This window comes from Fusarium sambucinum, chromosome II (genome assembly GCF_050947815.1).
Source record: "Fusarium sambucinum isolate potato_lamoka chromosome II, whole genome shotgun sequence".
Taxonomy (NCBI): Eukaryota; Fungi; Ascomycota; class Sordariomycetes; order Hypocreales; family Nectriaceae; genus Fusarium; species Fusarium sambucinum.
In genome coordinates this window covers 7,906,468-7,925,647 of record NC_139293.1, presented here as the reverse complement: position 1 = coordinate 7,925,647, position 19,180 = coordinate 7,906,468, and the positions used below count along the sequence as shown (strand labels likewise).

The 19,180-nt window shown below is 47.7% G+C and overlaps 5 protein-coding genes across 5 annotated transcripts; all 5 read left to right on the top strand.

Annotated features, from left to right (window-relative positions):
• Window positions 1-5,000: 5,000 nt before the first annotated feature.
• On the top strand, window positions 5,001-5,384 carry FSST1_009522 (uncharacterized protein; the record flags this gene model as incomplete). The annotated part of the gene is made up of 3 exons (XM_083226504.1): window positions 5,001-5,040; window positions 5,097-5,156; window positions 5,212-5,384. 3 exons carry the CDS (start codon window positions 5,001-5,003, stop codon window positions 5,382-5,384), a joined length of 273 nt encoding a protein of 90 aa, XP_083085483.1.
• A 1,350-nt stretch (window positions 5,385-6,734) lies between these two features.
• FSST1_009521 (mitochondrial 37S ribosomal protein uS7m) lies at window positions 6,735-7,894 on the top strand (the record flags this gene model as incomplete). Its single annotated transcript, XM_083226503.1, has 3 exons — window positions 6,735-6,965; window positions 7,025-7,387; window positions 7,442-7,894. The coding sequence occupies 3 exons, from the start codon at window positions 6,735-6,737 to the stop codon at window positions 7,892-7,894; spliced, it is 1,047 nt and encodes a 348-aa protein (XP_083085482.1).
• Window positions 7,895-10,207: 2,313 nt separating this feature from the next.
• On the top strand, window positions 10,208-12,400 carry FSST1_009520 (universal stress protein; the record flags this gene model as incomplete). The annotated part of the gene is made up of 3 exons (XM_083226502.1): window positions 10,208-11,261; window positions 11,314-12,178; window positions 12,235-12,400. The coding sequence occupies 3 exons, from the start codon at window positions 10,208-10,210 to the stop codon at window positions 12,398-12,400; spliced, it is 2,085 nt and encodes a 694-aa protein (XP_083085481.1).
• Window positions 12,401-13,391: 991 nt separating this feature from the next.
• Window positions 13,392-15,333, top strand: FSST1_009519 (heterokaryon incompatibility protein-domain-containing protein; the record flags this gene model as incomplete). The annotated part of the gene is made up of 2 exons (XM_083226500.1): window positions 13,392-14,565; window positions 14,618-15,333. 2 exons carry the CDS (start codon window positions 13,392-13,394, stop codon window positions 15,331-15,333), a joined length of 1,890 nt encoding a protein of 629 aa, XP_083085480.1.
• Window positions 15,334-16,708: 1,375 nt separating this feature from the next.
• FSST1_009518 (uncharacterized protein) lies at window positions 16,709-18,984 on the top strand (the record flags this gene model as incomplete). Its single annotated transcript, XM_083226499.1, has 4 exons — window positions 16,709-17,322; window positions 17,375-17,661; window positions 17,716-18,163; window positions 18,213-18,984. The coding sequence occupies 4 exons, from the start codon at window positions 16,709-16,711 to the stop codon at window positions 18,982-18,984; spliced, it is 2,121 nt and encodes a 706-aa protein (XP_083085479.1).
• Between the last annotated feature and the right edge of the window lie 196 nt (window positions 18,985-19,180).

The following is a 19,180-nucleotide window of genomic DNA, read 5'->3' as shown; positions in this document are numbered from 1 at the left end:
TACAATATTACGTGGCGCATATTGCCAATAATACAAGATAGGACAAACTAGGTTGATCTCACACTTACTAAACGTATTATTAGCCCGATGTTGTTGAGTGTGGTTGATATAAAGTTACTAGAGATGCATCCCATTTTAGTCTTTGAGCCTATTAAAGCTTGTTCAAACACATTAGTTCCTTTGAAGGTACTATGAAGTGATCTACTAGGCGAGTCTCTGCCCTGCAACTGTCCCATGTCTTATTCCTTTACCTACATATGGGAATCTACGCATGTAATCCCCAGGCCTAATGCTTAGGGTCGGTGTATCGCACATCAATCTTCTAATACATATACCCAGCTTGAAGTATTTAGCATCTACCATCCATACCCAGTACTAACAAAGAAAGCCAAAGATGCATCGTTCATACGGTAGCTTACCACATACGCAGAACTTTGGTGCTTTGAGCTGGTCATGATTTCATCTGTTACTCCCGACTCTTTCGTGCTTCAGTATCTCGTTACACATCAGGTATTGGAGTTGGGCTCGGCCAAACTATTAATCAACCATGCCGAACTACACTCCAGCCAGCGCTGCTTCTACATAAACACAAAGACTCAAACCATAAAAGGCTACATGCAGCTCTTGGTGGATTCTTTTCAATAAGCTTCGGAGGTAGGCAAATTCCAAGCGTCGATAGGAGACAATGGTTGAACATGCAAGACTGAAACGGGCAGTGGCATGGTTGTCTAAAACGGCGAGGTGCAGGGCTGGAGAATATGCAAGGAGTCAAGTAGAAGGGTGGTCACGTTGCAGCATTTGACGTGGGGATCTACGCCAGGCTCCAGACCGGTGAAGAATGGCTTCACAACTGCTGGAGTACCACAAGGGCGGTTGAGCAAACAGTCAACAGAACGCTAAAGCATGATAGGCGCGGCCGGTAGCCGGTAGCCGGATCACAGAGCTGCTGCTGTCACGTCACTTGTGGTTGCTGCAAGGACTGGGGAGCATGCTCTTGGTGCAGTTGTGTGGTTGTATGCTTCCCTTGTCGGCTTGTCCTACATGACTGATCCAGCATGGATTAGGTTACCGCAGGGTCGAGGTCAAGTCGATAAAACGTCGTATCATGAGAATATTACTTAAACAGACTTTCAAAATATTGCCATCGCTCAACTTGGTACCGGTCAATGCCCAAGCTGACCACAATATGTTATCGTGTGTCCTAGCTGCAGGGATAAGTGGGATGTTGGCGTGGGGTTGAACATGTATAGCAGCTTCGACACTCAAAATAGGCACGTTATTTTCGTTGTCGAGTATGTAAAGTTGCGTAATGATTTTGGTCTTGTTGTCGCATTAAAGAGAAAACAAGGTGAGAGAAGAAGGTTGTCATAAGAGGTATAGCCCGCTGAGACAAGTCGGTCCCTTGACTGCTTGGTTTGGACTGAATCAGAGGGTGTCACTATAATTTCAACACAAACAGGAGTCATCTTGCTCGGGCCAAGGATCGCAAATAAATGCAACCGGAACACCAAGAGTACAAAGGCCAAGGCTATGGGACAAACAGTTCGTGCCAACTGCTTATAATAAAGATTGGCACTCACTAGTCTTCGAATACCTCTGGACAGATGCTTGAACTTCAACCGAAAGGCTAACGGGCCGGCATGCAGGGGTCCGGCATGTCATCGACCCAAACGTCAGTATTCCGAGAAAATGTACGTAGGAGGCTCGGCAGTCGTTGGACCCGAAACGCTCAGAATGCAGCGAACATTTTACTTCCTGACATATTGAGCAATCGTGTAGGGGCGTCTCCAAGACCATGCTGAGGATATAGAAGGCATAAACCCATACTGTTTCCTTCGGCTGCCTGCTTCTCTTTAAAGGATCCTTGATGCCAGCTTCGAACAAAAAGTCTGTTTCGCATTGATGGTGATATGCGTGACCATCTGAATCTTTGCACATGGCATACATGCTGAAGTGAGTCGCCGAGGATACTTGTAGAGGATTAAAAAAAGTCTCGTCGAGTGCCTCGGACCAGGGTGAAGTCGGCTCTCAGGTATGCGATCCAAGATATGATGGAATGATACAAGGTCATCCTGATATCCGTCGCATCACGCGGCTAATATTAGTGTACTGAAGATGCGAAGACCCATCGCCAAGTGACCGCACATGTTTTGACAAGTCGATACCGTTTTGGTTGGGTCCACATGGGCTCCCTTGATATGTCGCCGAGGGTATCTGTATTCGAGATTGATGTACGATGATCGCGACGATGACAGCAAGATTAAATCGGCACCGATACAGCATGGATCAAGAAGGTTTGGATCATGCATAGAGGCTTGACCATGTTGCTGGCTCTGATAAAGGGATGACAAGTCTGAGTCTGGTCTAAGCGAGAGTAAAGGGCTGGCAATGGCCCGAATATTTCTGTTGCTTTGTTTGAAGCTGGGGTTCGTCACCGGTAGATGTTATTCTCTTTAGCGTCCTGGAGCACTAACTTAGCCTAAGAAAGGCACTCCAGCCGTGACTGCCTGCCAAACTGCAGCGGATGGCACTTTGGATGGCACTTTCCCCCACATGCTCCATCCAGATCCGGACAGGCACCTTCCCGGGATGTTTTTTGCCGGGTAGTTAGATGCTGGAAGCCGAGCTGGGCACACTGGAATAGGCTACCAGACCAGGATAGACTGCTAGAACTTCAGCGCTAGACTATGCTATCCCACGCTATGACGGTGATCTTGGTCAACGGGCTCCATCCACATCATGGCGCCTGCAGTATCAGAAAAAGAAAAGAAAAAACGTCAAATTTTTCGAACGGTCAAGGAGATGAGACATGGGCGAAGAATGAGAACACGAAAAAAGCAAAAAAAAAGAAAAGAACCAGGAAAGACCCACGCATCCATATCCCTACAAGTTCCATCCTTCAATGACCTTGCCTTGTCTTATCTCCTAGTCGAGTTACGAGTCTTTGCCCCCTTTCGTTTGCCATCACATCATCTATCAATTTTCATCACAAAGGAAGGTTTTCATCTACACATGGATCTGACTAACCCTTGAGCATTTCGAATCCCAGCACACAGGTACTGCTTTATTGGCTCTGTTGTCTCGTTTACAACTCCCCTGGACTAGCTTGCCTCAGCTAGCCTAGCTACTTACTAAAAAGCTCAGACTTGGGCTTGGGTTTAGGCTCGAATCTTGTCTGGTTGACTGGAAGTTACCTCGTCGGCGATAAATGCAAGTCTTGTTTCCTCACCACCTCAAAATGTTCCTCTCCTTCACCTCCTTGGATAGATGCTATATCAACCCAACTCACATATAGACCTGATCCTGTGCCTGCATTCCAATGCTTGTGTGCAACATCATCTAAAGCATGGCACCTCATTCTGCACATCATCATTGTCCGGAATCCGCTGCATCGAACTCAACTGCTACCATCTTTCTTTCTGTGTCTTGTCGTCTCTTCTCTCCGTCCACTTCTTGCTTCTTTTCTAATTTCGTCATGGTCAGCCTCACCTTGTTTTTGTTTCTTCTCTTTTCTCCTCAAACTTCTAATTTTTCCCACTGCCTCGTACCTAGCAATATTGGTATGCACCCACTATTGACTGCCTTGCTTGTTCTGTGGACTATTCCATGACAAGTCTAATTTGCTTTTTTCTATCTGGCCCAACGTGCCAGTGACTTTCAGCCTTTTCCAAATCAACCTAAGTGCTTGTCGCACGGATGTTTGCGCGCGTATACATCCGCCTGCTCATCCATCCCCTTGCACCTTTGCGCCTGAGAAAGCTCCACGGCCACGAGCTACGGAGAATCTACTCTACCTACTGCACCTTATCAACGCCCTCGAATATGTCTTACTATTCACGCCCCCTCCCTTACTTTCTTTTCTTTCTTATTCTTTCTTCATCTCAGATAGACCCCCCTGCCTCTCCAGATCGCACATTGATAGGATTTCGCTTGTCTTGATCAAGGTCAGCCTTGTTAGGCCTCACATCGACCGAATCAGCTTCTATGTAAGCACATAGTTTATTCTAGTCTTACAGCAAGTCGCCTCTCTACCCGCTTTCGCTCCCGTTGCCGTCCGTCTTAGACTGACGGGTTACGGCACGGCCCATTTTGAGGTCAAAGCAGTTTAGTCCACACCCGTCGTGAACTTTGATCCAGAGGAGTACCTCATGTGCCAGATTCCACCCTAATCCCCCCAAGGGGTAGAAAAAGCAAACCCAACTTGGAGCCCCATCTACCAAGTTACAGGGCCCTAGTAGTGTTAGTCTACGGATACCGATGGACGGTACGCTTGTTGCGTAGTTTGCCTGTCAGCAAAACTATAGTCTTTCTTTTTCTGAGTATCTCGCTTGTAAATCCGTTCGAGCTCACTCAGTAGTCTAGTGTCTCGGATCCTCTTAACTATTTATATATGTAATTCCTCCTCAAGCCTCTTCTTACGACGCTTCTTTCCCCAGCCCTTCTTTGTGATCGCCTTGAACGCCCATCTTCTTTGCCGTACAACACATCACCAGTGGCTTCACATCCTTGACCAGCTGCAACTTAACCTCACACAAGCTTCTTGTCTACGTACAGCCCGCATTGCCGTCTTGGTCATCCTTTCCGCTTAACGGCATCTAATCCTCTTCTGCCACATCATCGTCCCGGCATCCTGGACCCAACTTGTCTGCTCGCCTTCGTCCTACCTTTCAGGCCTCGCAGATACATCATCGGCTGGGCTACTGTTCAGCATACCTACTGTCGCCATCTTGTTTGAGACCCGACGCCGCGTGTATCCTAGCAGTCCCTTGCGTACGGCTTGGCTTGACTGTATATATAAACCCATCTTCACCTCACTACTCTAGTCAAATCCATCAGTTCGAACACCGTACTTCGAACACAATTTCTTTCTTTCTTAGCCATTGGAGCCTATTCTATCAATCATCTTGCTTTATATATCATTCCCAACCTCAGAATCAAGCTTGGTATCAAGACGTTAAATCTCGACTACATTTCCTCAACAAAACTCATCAGTAACGACAATGGACACCCAATCCACCACATGGCAGAACCAGCTCCAGAGTACGTAGCCTTAACTCGCTTTTTAGGCTCAAAGCTCTAATATTGACTACCTATAGATGTCTGTGAACTTAATTCGATCACCAATCCAGTATTCCAGGACTTCTCAGATCGCCGTGGTATGTTCATTTCACATTGCGCCTTTGTGATCTTGGCTAAATTTGACTTTTCCAGGCGGAAGAACTGCTTGGTCAAGCACAGTGACTGTCCATGGCCAGAAAGTTCCAGCTCGATTCTGGTATGACGGCAAAAACATCAACAATGCCAGAGAAGATGCCGCTGAATGTGCAGTCAAGTGGCTGACCGGTTCAGAGTCCGGCTCTCCCACCCGAAGTCGGGGCTACTAGGCTTCTGGCGCGGGTGTCACCTTTCTCATACGCTTGGCTTGCTCATGCAGCAGGCCTTCGCCAAATTGGACTACCATGATCGCTAAAAACGGAGGATTCCTTTTCTTATTTATATATTTGCGGTTCACCTCTTGTCTTTCCTTCTTTCACTTCATACAGCCGGAGTTTGGTAACCTCACCCCAGCAAAACAGGGAGGTATAAGGGTCACCGCGCAACTAGCGCTGTAACAACAGAGACCTTTGTTTGGGTTTGGGTTGTATCATACGAGACAGATAACGAGGTGAAGTCGAATTTTGTTTTTGTACGACATGGGAATTGGGAGGATATGTCGGTAAGGGATGAACGTTTTGGTTTGGTGTTTGACGGAATAGTTACACGAGGGATTTGGGCCAATGGGTTTTCATTAAGGATGTTTATAAAAGTATGTCTGACAGGAAAAGAATGGGCTTAGAACTTATACGGTTTGGTTCGAACTTTCTTAGAAGCTCCAAAAAGAATGTTTACTTTTCATGATATAGCATGCCCTTTGTAAGTGAATGCTCGCCACCACTCCCTTAGGAAGGGTTGGTTGTTACAGATCAAGTTGACTTGATTGGATGTTACATTGTATCTTGGATGAACCAACAGATCATTGCAGCGTCATATGCTCTTACACTGGCTGACTGCTCATTTCTTGAAATGGAAGCTCATGCTCAATCGATGTTGTGCCCCCACGTTGGTGCAGCCACGGTCGATCCGGGTGTAAGTTGGTGCAGCGTATCACATGAAACTGCATGTCCATAACGGTCCGTGGCTTGTTCTACTGAAGCAGCCGATCTCGGTGCTTTGAGATATGGGTGGGCTTTGAGAGTGATCTATGGGGTATCATTTACAACAAATGTCAATGGAGTAGCGCTTCGTATATCAAACGACCGCAATCTTCGTCATGCTTTACAAGTAGCGTGGAAGCAATTGGATCAAATAACGTGGTTAAAGTGATTTCTTCAACATTGTGCGGATGATGTATTAGACCAATCTTATTCCTATCAAGACAAAGATGTGGATGATAAATCTTCACGAAAGGTTTCGACGCCGTATATCGACCTTGACATAATGATCTCTGGCGACAATCCCAATTCGTCCATGCAAAATATTTCAATTGTTTTGCGGCTTTCTTAAGTGTTTCTTGACATTTCCTCGTTGTGATACTCTCGTGTAGTAAGTTAAAGCGGGACCACAGTAGTCGGAACATTATTTCCCCGCGCTACCTGAGTTTTGCATCGCGAACTTGTCCATCCATTGATCACAAGAGCCACGAGGCTGCTGTAGAACTCGCTCCACGAACGCTGTAAGCACCGCGGAGCTCAGTCATGTCTCCGAGAACGAGTATATGGGGCGCATGCAGAGCTCTCGCAATTCGGTCGAGACCTGTCGCCCCCCGACCAGCCCCATTCGTCAACGCTCTCCCAAGGAATCGATGGTACTCGAACGACGGAAACGACCAGCCCCCGAAGGCAATTGACAACGCTCAAAAGGCCCAGGACTCCCAGGTTGGCTCGGGTGAAGTCCCTGCGGCTTCGACAAGAAATAGGGATGCTGAGGTAGGAATTGGTTGTTCAAAAGGCCCCCACGTCCAGCAGCTAATGGGGCTGCCATCTAGGTGACGTCTTCGCCAGCCTCTTCCAACGAGATCCTCGACGATGCGACACTCGAGCAAATATTCTACGGCGGCCGCACACAGTCAAGCCCGGTTGAGGGTGGTCTGACACCAGCGCAGGAGGATATTCTTTACCGTGAGGGTACCATCCCTTCGGCTGAGAAGGCCGAAGCTCTCGTTGCACAAGCAGAGAAGGCTGAGTTGGACTCGCCCGACAGCACTGAGATGCAAAACCCTGGACACAAGTTTGGTCTACCAAAGCGACCTTGGCCGGAAGGTTTCAACATGAAGAAGCGTTACCATCCTGTGCTGGAGCAAATTGCTCGACTCCTCATGAAGGATGGTAAGCTCAGTGTTGCTCAACGAGTAAGTCGAGTCTTTGAGAAAGATTTGGAGGACAATTGTTAACAAGTGACTCAGAATCTAGCTATCGTCATGAGCTACCTCCGAACCGCGCCACCTCCGATCTACAGTCCGAAATTCCCCCTACTGCCCGGTACTCCCCCGGCTACACATCTCCCTCTCAATCCGATTCTATACATTACCGTCGCCATTGACTCGGTGGCTCCTCTCCTCAAGATCCGCAACGTGGCGGGTGCCGGTGGTGGTGGTCGAGCGTTAGAACTTCCCGTCCCTCTGGGTGTAAGGCAGCGACGACGAGTTGCCTTCCAATGGATTCTGGACGTTATCAACAAGAAGCCCTCCAAGGGCAGCGGACGCAAGCAATTCCCCTACCGAATCGCTGAGGAGATTGTTGCTGTCGTGGAAGGACGTTCGGGTGTGTGGGAGAAGCGCAAGATGGTTCACAAGCTGGGTACGTCAGCCCGAGCAAACATTGGGTCCAACAAACTCAAGGTCAAGAAGAAGATGTAGATTTAGATGGGACAAGGCCGGAGTGCATGCTCCGTTTTGGGTTGTACAGTAGATGTGCCAAATATGTAACTATATCCAGCCATTTGATGAAAAGAGGCATTCAAAAGTCACCAACAATCGAGGTTACCCTGTGCTCTGATATGAACGTTGTAAGGTGATGTTACTCGGCGGGGTAGCGATGTGCTTTACAGACCCATGGCATGAGAACTAGATCCATGTCTGAGCTGACATTCTCAGCATAAAGTACTTGATTTGCTTTTCGTCACCCCGATAGTCAGGTTTTCTACTACCCCGAGACAAGCGCAGGAATCACTCTGTATGGAGTTTGATGCACTGATTGGGCCCCGCGTAAACGAGTGGGAACAAAATCGATGATATCGGACACAGCCACGGATGGTACCGAGAATCCGGGCCCGATGCGGGGACAGTAATGCCGACGGTCCAGATTAGAACGTGCCGGGGTATAAGATGGAGGCTACACGTTACTGAGGAGTCAAGTTTTGGTGATGGAAGGTTCGTATTGAATTGCACTTTAACTGAATGCCTGTAAATATTCATCGAGTGTCAAATGATTGTTCCAATCTCTCTCGAACTTAGTTGTGTTCTGAAGACATTTTGAGTTGCGCCATGTTACCGAAATGAGTAAATGTCCATCGAAAACGGAGATTCCTTCGTTTTCAGATAACTGTATTACTTTTAATAATAGATAACAGACCAAATGATCTAAGAACACAGTCTGAACTTATGGACTGGTCAATCGGTTTCGTTTATTATGTTCTCGATGGTCAAGTTTTTGTGTTATAGTCGATATTGGAAGAAACCTGTGTTTCTGCGAATACCAGAAGTAAAAAATGGAGGCATAATCCTTTTGAAACCCCCTCAATAAATCTACAATTCATTCAACCAAAGTGAAACTGCAGTCTCAATGCCTTCTCTTTGTTTCCTTTTTCTGTGTAGGGAAGTACTACCATACTGGTTTGTTTCTACCACTATTCGATTTACTTTAAAAGTTTCCTACTATGTACATTGCTTCTTTTGAGTCTAAAGTCTTCAACACTTACTTCACGGATATTTGAGAGAAAATAAAACTCCTGGCCGTTAAGAGACTACTAAATTAATCCAACTGTTGGAAAGTCGATTTATGCTTACCAGACATTAAAGATTAAAAACAACGTCCATGGCATTATCCAGATTGGCGGATGAATAATGGCTGAACACAGTTTTCGGAGATTGCATCTTGATACTAGGAAATCATTCCATTCTTATTGTGATCCTAGTTTGGGACCCAAACCGGTGAAGTCTATCATCCAATGATAAAACTTCGATTCAGAGACGGTAGAATGATGCTTTCACATGATGACTCCACATCCCGCAACCCAGTAAAGAGTGATCAGATCCATCTGGAGCTTGTTAATACTTTAGCAACAAAAACTGAACTGAGGATATTTATTCATCTGCTATAAATGATTTCGGATCTACAGGTTCGGCTTACGAGGAAATTAACCTCGTGCAGTAGTAGTAGTGACGGTGCACCACTTTAAAAAATACCTTAACCGATGGCTTGTGCTGTCCATGCACATCGTTGCCACAATAGTTATCTTAGTGCCCAACCTCCAGGGCATTCCTAGCTGTTTCTACCCCACTACTCGGTGATCTACCACACATCTGTGGCCCAAATTGGGGGGCTTGTCTGGGCTGCGCCGCTCTCTGTTCTGGGCTCAAACTCCTCTAACATTTAGACTCCACGCCTTACCTGCTCCTTCCCCAGAGCCTAGACCTGAATTCCACTACCGGCATCAACCTTCTCCTCTCCCCTCTTCTTCTTCTTTCTCCTCCTTTCCTTCTTCAATCTCAACTCATTTCCTCGTCACGGCGAAGCACATATGACTGTTTGTTCAGTCCAGTTGTAACTCCCCAGCATTAGCTCTTGTACCGAATTGCGATATTACGAACCGAACATTACTACGCCGCCATTCAGCGCCGGCCAGCTTCACCGAGTTCCCTCTGACGTATCGACTCGAATCTGTCCACGATAGCTTTTACTTCGGCTTAAACAACTATCGTCATCAAGTATATTCAGACACCTGTTCGCTATCGAATCGAAAGGTGATAGCACTTGTACAGTATAGTTTCAGGCCTGCGCAATACTATTTCGGCCTACATACTACACTCTGAGCTCTGTCTAAAAGATCCCCACCAAATTTATTGATTCGTCTGGCACAACGACTGAGTCCGATTCAGCTCTCGCTGCACTCTTACCCTCACTACACAAATATCCATCTTTATCAGTACCGATTGTATCTTTTCGCCATCATGTCGCACAACCAACCTATGAGCATAGAGGCCATGCTCGACATGGAGCGCAGAGAAGTTCTGGCATTGCTTGAAAACAGGCCTAAACCCAAACCTTCCATGCAAGGCGCTATGCGATCTGCCTCGCCTTATGCCACTCCTCGATCTCCCGTTCGGAGCATGTTGGATGTCGGTAATCAACCAGCGCCCGGCTCTCCTCGCCAAGGTCCGGTGCGGAGTATGCTCGATACCACCTCTCCTCCTCCGCCTAGAGTCCGAAGCATGCTGGATACCGACACACCTCTATCCGCCGCGAAGCCTTCTGGCACTAGCACGACTCCCAACTCCCCAGTTATGACCAAAGCATCCCTTGCACCTGCCAATTCTGGACATACTAGAAGCTTTTCCGACGCTGCATCTAATCCAGTCGAATTTGGACCTCGAGCAGCTTCTCGGAATGACCCTACCTCAGGCTATCAATTTTCAGATATCATCACTCGTAACACAGGCCAGCAACTCCCCAAGAGAAACACACAGGCCGGTAGAAAGCCATCTGGAATGCCATCTGTAAATGCCATGAGCGAAGCACTTAGGAATACGGACCTCAGTGGCCTTCAAATTCCAGGTGAAAGTGATCGCAAGCGTTCCTGGTTTGGTGGCGGCAGCAGTAGGAAATCCAAATCACCACATAACCGTCTAGGATCACGGTCCAGGTCGCCCCATGTACCGCAAACACTAAGTCCCGGTACAGCTATGCTGGATGACGGCACTATCGTGGATTTAAGCAGCGCTTATCGTCGACTTTCCGACGCAAATTTGGCATACTCAACTGGTAGCTTATCGGCACTGCCCAAGAGCCAAGCCAGTAATAGTGGCCGTATGATAAAAGACTATCTAGGTCCCGATGGCGAAGCACTAGGTTCCAGTGAAGAAGACGAGCCATACTCATCTGACGATGAAGATCGTGGTCGTAAGAAGGATCCTAGGTCACTCAATCCCGACACCATGGGCCAGTCTGGTGACGATAAAGAACGCCGAAAATCACTGAGTCTTATGGCTGCTGCAGAAGAAGAGCGTACGTGAACACCCATCTTTAGATCTGGCCAATCGCTAAAATTATTTTCCAGGGTTGACTGTATCAAAGCAACAAGGATACCGTTCTCTATTTGATGAGCCAGAGATCAAGGTCACAACCCCTCTAGGTGAAAACACACGGCTCAACAAAGGCAGCGGTGTGCATCCCAAGACAGCTTATGACCAGATGTCAGCTGTTGCTTCGGCGAACGACTCTGATGAGGAGCAAGATATGGATGACATCAAGAGAGCTCAAAATTTGACCTGCTCCATGTCAAACATCATCTCTAACAACGAGTCTCACCGGGCTATTCGCATGATCTACCGTGGCGACTTCGCCAAGATTGCCCAGCAGGCCGAAGACGAGCAACACCGATTGCGAAAATATTTGGTTGCATCGGATCTGAGCGACGAATCAACACATGCCCTGGAATGGGCTATCGGTACGGTCTTGCGAGACGGCGATACGTTGATGTGCATATACTGTGTGGATGAAGAGACCGGCATTGGTGGGGTTGAGAATTCAGTTCCTGACGATCCAAAGGCCATGAAGGAGCAAGCGGCTGCGATCAACACCGTTGCCAACTCGAGATCTGCCGCCCCATCCATGTCTGCAGTGCCAGATTTCGTGCGCAATACGATTCGAGGTGATTCGAAGAATAACACCCCGAACACCTCTCCGGCGCCATCAAGCAGAGTAGGAGGGGAAAGGGGAAGGGCAGAGGATGAGCGACGTCATGCCGTTAAGCAAATCACCGATAAAGTGCTCCGCCTTTTACGAAAAACAACTCTTCAAGTGAGGGTCATTGTGGAAGTATTGCACTGCAAGAACCCAAAACACTTGATAACAGAAGTGATTGACCTTGTCAATCCAACTCTGGTTGTTATAGGAAGTCGTGGAAGAAGTGCACTAAAGGGGTAAGTTATATTATTGCGGCTGGGGTTTTTAAGGTTAGATAACTAACATGTGGCAGTGTCATTTTGGGATCTTTCTCCAACTACCTGGTCACCAAGAGTTCTGTCCCTGTCATGGTAGCGCGAAAGCGCCTCCGGAAGCAGGGTAAATACAAAGGTGTGAAGCCAGTGAACAATCTCAGCAACCCAACAGCTCGAAGTCTTGCCAATGCCAAGATCGATTAGAAAATGGGCATCAAGAACGAGAAATGCGTCTAGATATAGGGTGCTGTATGTTGAGACATGCTTTACGAAGCTTGATGGTTTGTTTTGCTGGGTAAGAGCGGCGTCAGGTATTCTATTAACCACCCGTAGAGCTGGATTTGATCCATGGAGAATGAGAAAGCGCAATTTTTTGGCGACTGGGCAAAAGATGGACGGCTCGTTGTGTTATGGGTAGAAGTCTTTCTCTATGATGAATAACATATGGTACTAAGCGATTGGTAAAGTGTTTAAAGAGTGTTTTCAGGAGTTGGTTAATTAATGCTTTGTCCTATTATCCGTAATATTACTCTGTACCTACCTAGGTATTTAATCCTTGCACTACTAAGTTGGTTGGTTGGTTATTTGTCGTTGCATCAAGTTAGGTAGGAAAGTGGTTTGTCTCAGGTGCGTCACGTGCATCATCTATGCGAAGTTTGATTCTTTTGAGTGCGGAGGTCTGAGCATTTGCGCTTAAGTTAAGAGAAATAAGCTTTACGCTTTGTTGCCGGCGCGTAAATTGGGGACACAACTATCGAAATTCCGACTGTATTTCTTAATAAAATAACTAACCCACTTGTAATAACTCTTGTTGACGTCCAACTGATCTATTCATTAGCTGTCAGCGAGATTTGGCATTCGCCACAGGGGGGTTTGACTCATCTTATTGGCTTCTCAACCCCAACCCTAGATAGGTAGGTATCCGTATCCTGACTCGCTTGTCATATTATATGGTCCGCGTCTGACCTTGCCTTGCCTTGGTTTTGCCTGACCTTGTCTCGTCTCGTCCCCGGACGGACCAACAACGAGGCTGAAACCGACAACGGACAGCATGAAAGTGCTCCGCCACTACAAATTGCACTGCACCCCTTAAACGTTACTGGATCTGATCTCATGAATTGAAAGTGTTTGGTGTGGTTTGGTTTCAATTTTTCATGTTTTCCTCCATCTCTTCTCTCTTTTCCCATTCACAACTATGAGACTCGTCAATACCAAGACGCTGCAGCTTGAGACCCTGGAAGAGGGGTCTGAAAAATACGCCATCTTGTCGCATACGTGGGGTAACGATGAGGTCCTCTTTGATGACATTCAGAGTCCCGCGCGCATGGACGAGATTCGAAAGAAGAATGGACCTGGGTATCGCAAGATAGCTCAGTCTTGTGAGAGGGCGCAGAGTCGCGAGCTCAATTACATATGGATTGACACGTGCTGCATCGACAAATCCAGCAGCGCAGAGCTTTCAGAGGCCATCAATTCCATGTTCCGCTGGTATAGCAATTCCGAAGTATGCTACGCCTATCTCTCAGATGTCTTCCTCCACGAAGTCGGGGTCGAATTGGCCGATAGCTTGAAGGGTAGCCGCTGGTTCACTCGTGGCTGGACACTACAGGAGCTGCTCGCCCCCAGTGAGGTGGAATTCTTCGATCACAATTGGTCGCCTCTAGGCGAACGACATGCTCTGTGTTCAACAATCAGCGAAATCACAGGCATTGATGAGACATTCTTGCACAAGCCCGATATGAAAAAGGACCGAAGGACATCGACAAAGCTCCAGCGTGAAAATGTGGCCACGAGGATGGGCTGGATGGCTCAGAGAGAAACGACTCGTGTTGAGGATATAGCATATGCTTTGATGGGTATTTTCGGCATTAACATGGCGATTCTGTACGGCGAAGGCAGTAGAGCTTTCCTGCGGCTACAAGAGGAGATTCTCAAAAGGTCGCCAGATCAGTCCATTCTCGTATGGAGATGGCCCTTGGCCCGTAAGCCTGAAACGAAAACGCAACGGATGCACTTTTTAGCTGATAGCCCGGCCAACTTCAACTTACGCACATACGCCGGACAGGAGGATTCTGAGAAGTTTGGGGTCAGGTTAACAGATCAAGGACTCGTTGTTCGTGTCTGGAAGTGTCCTTGCAAATTAACGCGCTGGAACCATGACAAGACGGAGCTTATAGATGCTGGGGACAGGTGGCTGGCTGTTCTCGACTGCAGCTTATCGCCAGATACTCTATCACGACCAGCAATAATTCTCGGGGAGAGTCCTTATGCTGAAGGCGTGTTTCGACGAGATCCTACGAGTGTTATTATGGTGATAGAACACGATCGCATGAAGTCGGGATACTTGGATACCGGCGGCGATCGACATGGTGAGTGCAAGCTCCGAGCACAAGCACAAACTTTCAAAACTGACCATTTTAGCGATACACTCCATCGAATACAAACCTGAATTCAAGACAGAGACAATCCTTCTTGAGTCAGATACAGTCGAACCAGAAATCCGTTTACGGGGAAGCTTTCCCTTCAAAGTGAATATGACTCTCAAAGACCGTGAGCTTAAGCAGCGCGCGGCCTATACAGGGTCTCAACGATACGTTGTCGCCGGACAGCTAGGAATCAAGCCAACACAAAATCCCATATACGGAGTCATATTCTTAGGAGACGATGAAACCGAAACCGAGCTCGTCGTTTGGTGGGGTCTGATAGAAGAAGGCTCAGCCATGTACGACGTGCATAACCGACACAATGGCCCTCGAGTTTGGAGTAACAACGTCCCGGTTTGCTTCGCCCAATCATGGAAGAACCTCACAGGGTCGGACAAGTGGGATGCCTCGCTCGCCGAGTCTCTAGCTGTGAACATGCTGTGCGAGGAGTTTCCCCTTCCATGGAAAGGAACCGAGCGGCCTTCAGTGGTGGAAGTCGAGGATGGATTGAACCTGCAGAATGCGATTGGCGATAGCAAACCCATGGCGACGGAGACGGTGATTGAGTTATTCACGCAGTGTTCTCAACCTATAATCGAGTGCGTTGGTTGGGGTATGAGACTCAAGGCGTCTATGAGAAGAGTTGAGTTCTTGGGACGGTTGTGCTGTGAATTGGACATTGAGGAAAAGAACCCCAACGTCGAGATTCCCTGATGCTGGCATCTGTGCATAGAGTTTGGGTGTTTTGTATTGAATCGGACTGGATGCATGGTTGGAGTGGGTGGTGGCATGTATTGGCGATGCTTTTATGGGCATGAGATTTGTACCAACATTCTGAAAAAGAGATGAGTGGTAAACAAACTAGATATACAATAGATATATACTGGTTCTACAAATTAAAGACAATGATTTTCATGCTGTGCATTATCTTGTCACTGTATTACTCTTTCTTCCGCTTGGTCCGTGAGACTATCTTGGTCAGTCTTGGAGAGGCCGCAAGTTCAGACCCAGATCCACAATTCTTGGATTCGTCAAGTGGTCCTCTTGTGCTAGTCTGGGCATCAACAACAGAGTCCCGCCAGCGTATCAAGAACGTGATCATTCGAGTCATAGTAGCGGTATTATTGGCTATGCGAGCTAAAAATCACAACATGGTCACGAACCGTAGACTAACTAAATGCCTAACCCTGGGGGAAAAAAGAATAACAAAGCTAACGCGATTAATAGTTCGTCAGTGGTATTTTCGCGTACTGGATCGCATCATAAGAGAGCATCGAATAAGGGAAAGATAAGGGAGATCTGAGACAACAATAAACAAAAGACACCATGTGACCTCTTAACTTTCGCGTTTCATGAGAGGTCAACGCGTAGAGTGGATGACGGTTCTCACTCAAAGCGGACTAACGCGGGGGTTCAGTTCTGTAGGGTTTCGATTGGATGTTATGCGTTGTCCAGAGCAAGGGTATGCCCAACCTCGTCGATTTTGGGGCCTTTGGAGGGGAACCTAGACAAGAGAGCGAGGGGTAGACTACCTACCAAGGTGAAGGACAAGGTAAGGGACCATCTCTGTCAGTGTCTACCTGCCGGTACCTGGCAAGTGATGTGCATTCTTATGTACCTTATCTTAGTCAAATAACCGAATCAATACTTCCAGGTTGTGTGTTTCATATCGTTCGTCTTCCATTTCTTCCATTCTTATTTCCTATTCTTTCCCATTTCATCCTTTCCCTCTTCCATTCCTTGGTACCTAAACCAACTGGTGGTCAGAGTGCGACCTCCATTATTAGGTTCCTAGGTGTCTTCCACACATCATCCTTGCATAGTACAGCTGTTGCTGTTGCTGTTGCTGCGCTGTACCTGCGCACTTTGGCACTTACCTGCTCGGGCCTTTCAATAGTTGGGACATTCATAACACTCAATTACCCTCTTCCCTTTCCTCCTCTTACCTATTATCTATCCAACGTCTCAATAAACTTTACTTGAAACCGTTTTTACCGCAATAACATAACCTTACCTACTCAACGTCCGTCAAAGACAAGCCAGAAACAAAAACCGCTCTTGTGACTCAGTCAACCCATAAGTCGTCTCTATGAATTCCTTCTTCACGGTAAACAACAACGTCTCGCTTATCAGCATTACAATTGCGCCGAGCACTTACCTCATCACTGTTGTTCTACTTCTTGTCTTTGCAATCATCTACCTACCTCGTCTTATCGCCTGCCGATTCCCCAGCCTCGGCATACCATTGCCATCTCTGGCGTCAATATTAAGGCCAATATTTGGAGATCCAGCAGATCATCGTCCACCAGCCAGATTTGAAAAGCCCCTCCCACCACCACCCTTCGCAGCATCTGCGCTTGTATTCGAAGATCAGCAACAATTGGTCGTCTCCGGACAGGATATCGTCCTTGCGCAACGTCGTCATTACCTTCAACAGCAATTGGCGCAAGAGCAACACCTACTGCTTGAGCAGCAGAAGCAACTTCAATTCCAAGAAATAGAGCGCCGTGTTCGTCGAGACTCTCGCCATGCCTCATCACCTTCAAAGCACGGCCGGGATCATGGATCCTCACGACATGCTGGACGCGTCCCTACAGGACTTCGATCTCCCACCAAGTCCATCGCTGCCCCACCACTCAGCCCACCGCAGCGAAGCAGCAATGACAGAAGGGGATCTCGAGGACTCGGAGACCGCGTCCGCGGGTGGGTACTCCCCTCCAGCCTGGAGAAGACTCGGAAACGGAAACCGGAGTAGTGGCTTCTGGAGAGGTCCTGAAGATCTTCCATCCAATTATCCATCCCATTTTCCATCCCGGGGCATGAGCACGTTAATGGAGAGCACACCCGAGTTGGATGATAGTGAAGACGATGGAGTTTTAGAAAGGGCAATTCGTACAAGGTTACCCAAGGGAAGCCAGAGTCCGGAAAAGAGGAGGAGCGCCAGTCCTGGAACGTTTGACGACACCACAATACAGTTTCAACTTCAAGAAAGGGCAACTCCTATAAAAGACCTAAGCTTACACGAACCACCAGCCGACAATTGTAAGTGATGAGAGTGTGACATGATTTGCTCAATCTGTATCTAACACAGGTCAGATATCCGCTTCGCTGTTCGAGCGGAAGTTCAGCAACGCACTGAGCCTATCGAGACAGCCATCAACTTTATACGTGACCATTTCAAGGCCGTGACTCGGACATGGTCAACAACACTAAGCACCATTGTTGTTGGCTTCTTCGCCGTCTCCCTCTTCAAGTCACTTTTACAGCCCGCTGCTCCGCGTCCCGTAGGCGACCTTGTAAAGGTCGCGGGACTCGCTCGCTCATTTGAGCCCCTCATTTACTACTCTGAGCATGCTGTCTCTCAAGTACATGACCTTCAGGCCACGAGTGTGGCTGTTTGGGATCTTGGCGAAAGCGTGCGTAGCAGCGACATGCGAGATGCAACTAGCATCGTGTCAGATCTAGACGCCCTTAGTGAAACCATGAAAACACTGGCTTTGGAGATGACCAAGTTCTTTGCCAGAGTGGACGGTGATATCGATGGGTAAGTCGTCCCCCATATAGATTCCTACATATCTCTAACCTTCTCACAGTATTCTCAATGTTATGGACTGGGCAAAAATGCATCTAAATCGGCTCAACTCATCTCCCTCGCCATCGACCATATCGTCAGCCTATGACAATATCCACAACCTCCTTTCTCAAGCCCACATCCTCGAGGATGCTACTGGCTCGCCTACGACTCTTGGCCGCTTGACCAGCCACGTCTTCGGTCTATCGAACCCACAAAGAGAACAGCGCATGGTGCAGCTCCTGTTTACTGAATTTCTCACTGTCCTTGAGGATTCCATCCAAGCAGAGCTGCAACATAGCGTCACTCTGTTTGCCCTCTTCGAAGCCGTCGATCACCACTTTCTCAACCTCGCTCGTACGGTTGTCCGTGAATCATCTGCGCAGGAAGAACTTCACGCCGATATGCTCTCCAGCCTTTGGACACGACTCCTTGGCACAAGAGCTGCCGAACTACGCAAATTTGAGCAGAACCGTTTGTTATTACGTGATGTGCGTGAAAAGACGGTGCGCAACAAAGGTATTCTCGTTGACCACAACGGCAAACTCCTGACCTTGAAGGCGTCGCTCGAGACACTCCGCAGTAAACTTGTCTCGCCTCTCGTTCGCGGCGTCAACTCCACAACACTTACCCTTGAGGACCAGATCCAGGGCCTAAGCGACGTTAGTCATTACCTCGGCGATGTGAGGAAACAACAGAAAGGCAAGGTTATGGAAACACTATTCGGCACCGTTCCGAGTAAGAAATATACAATTGCAGAAAGAGCTGATACTGTTGTCGTGAATCCCCTTTGAGATTTTGCCCAAGCGAAGAAAACATTGCACTTTGTTGGATATCATCAGCCGGCATAGAACCATGGTTGTTTTTTGCATTTCTTTTGTTTTAGGATATGGTTTTGTTTTTTTCTGTACTAAGCAGGTGTTTGGTCACCGGCGTTCACTACGGCTGCACCAGCTTGCACTGATGTATGTACATCACGAATTACTCTTG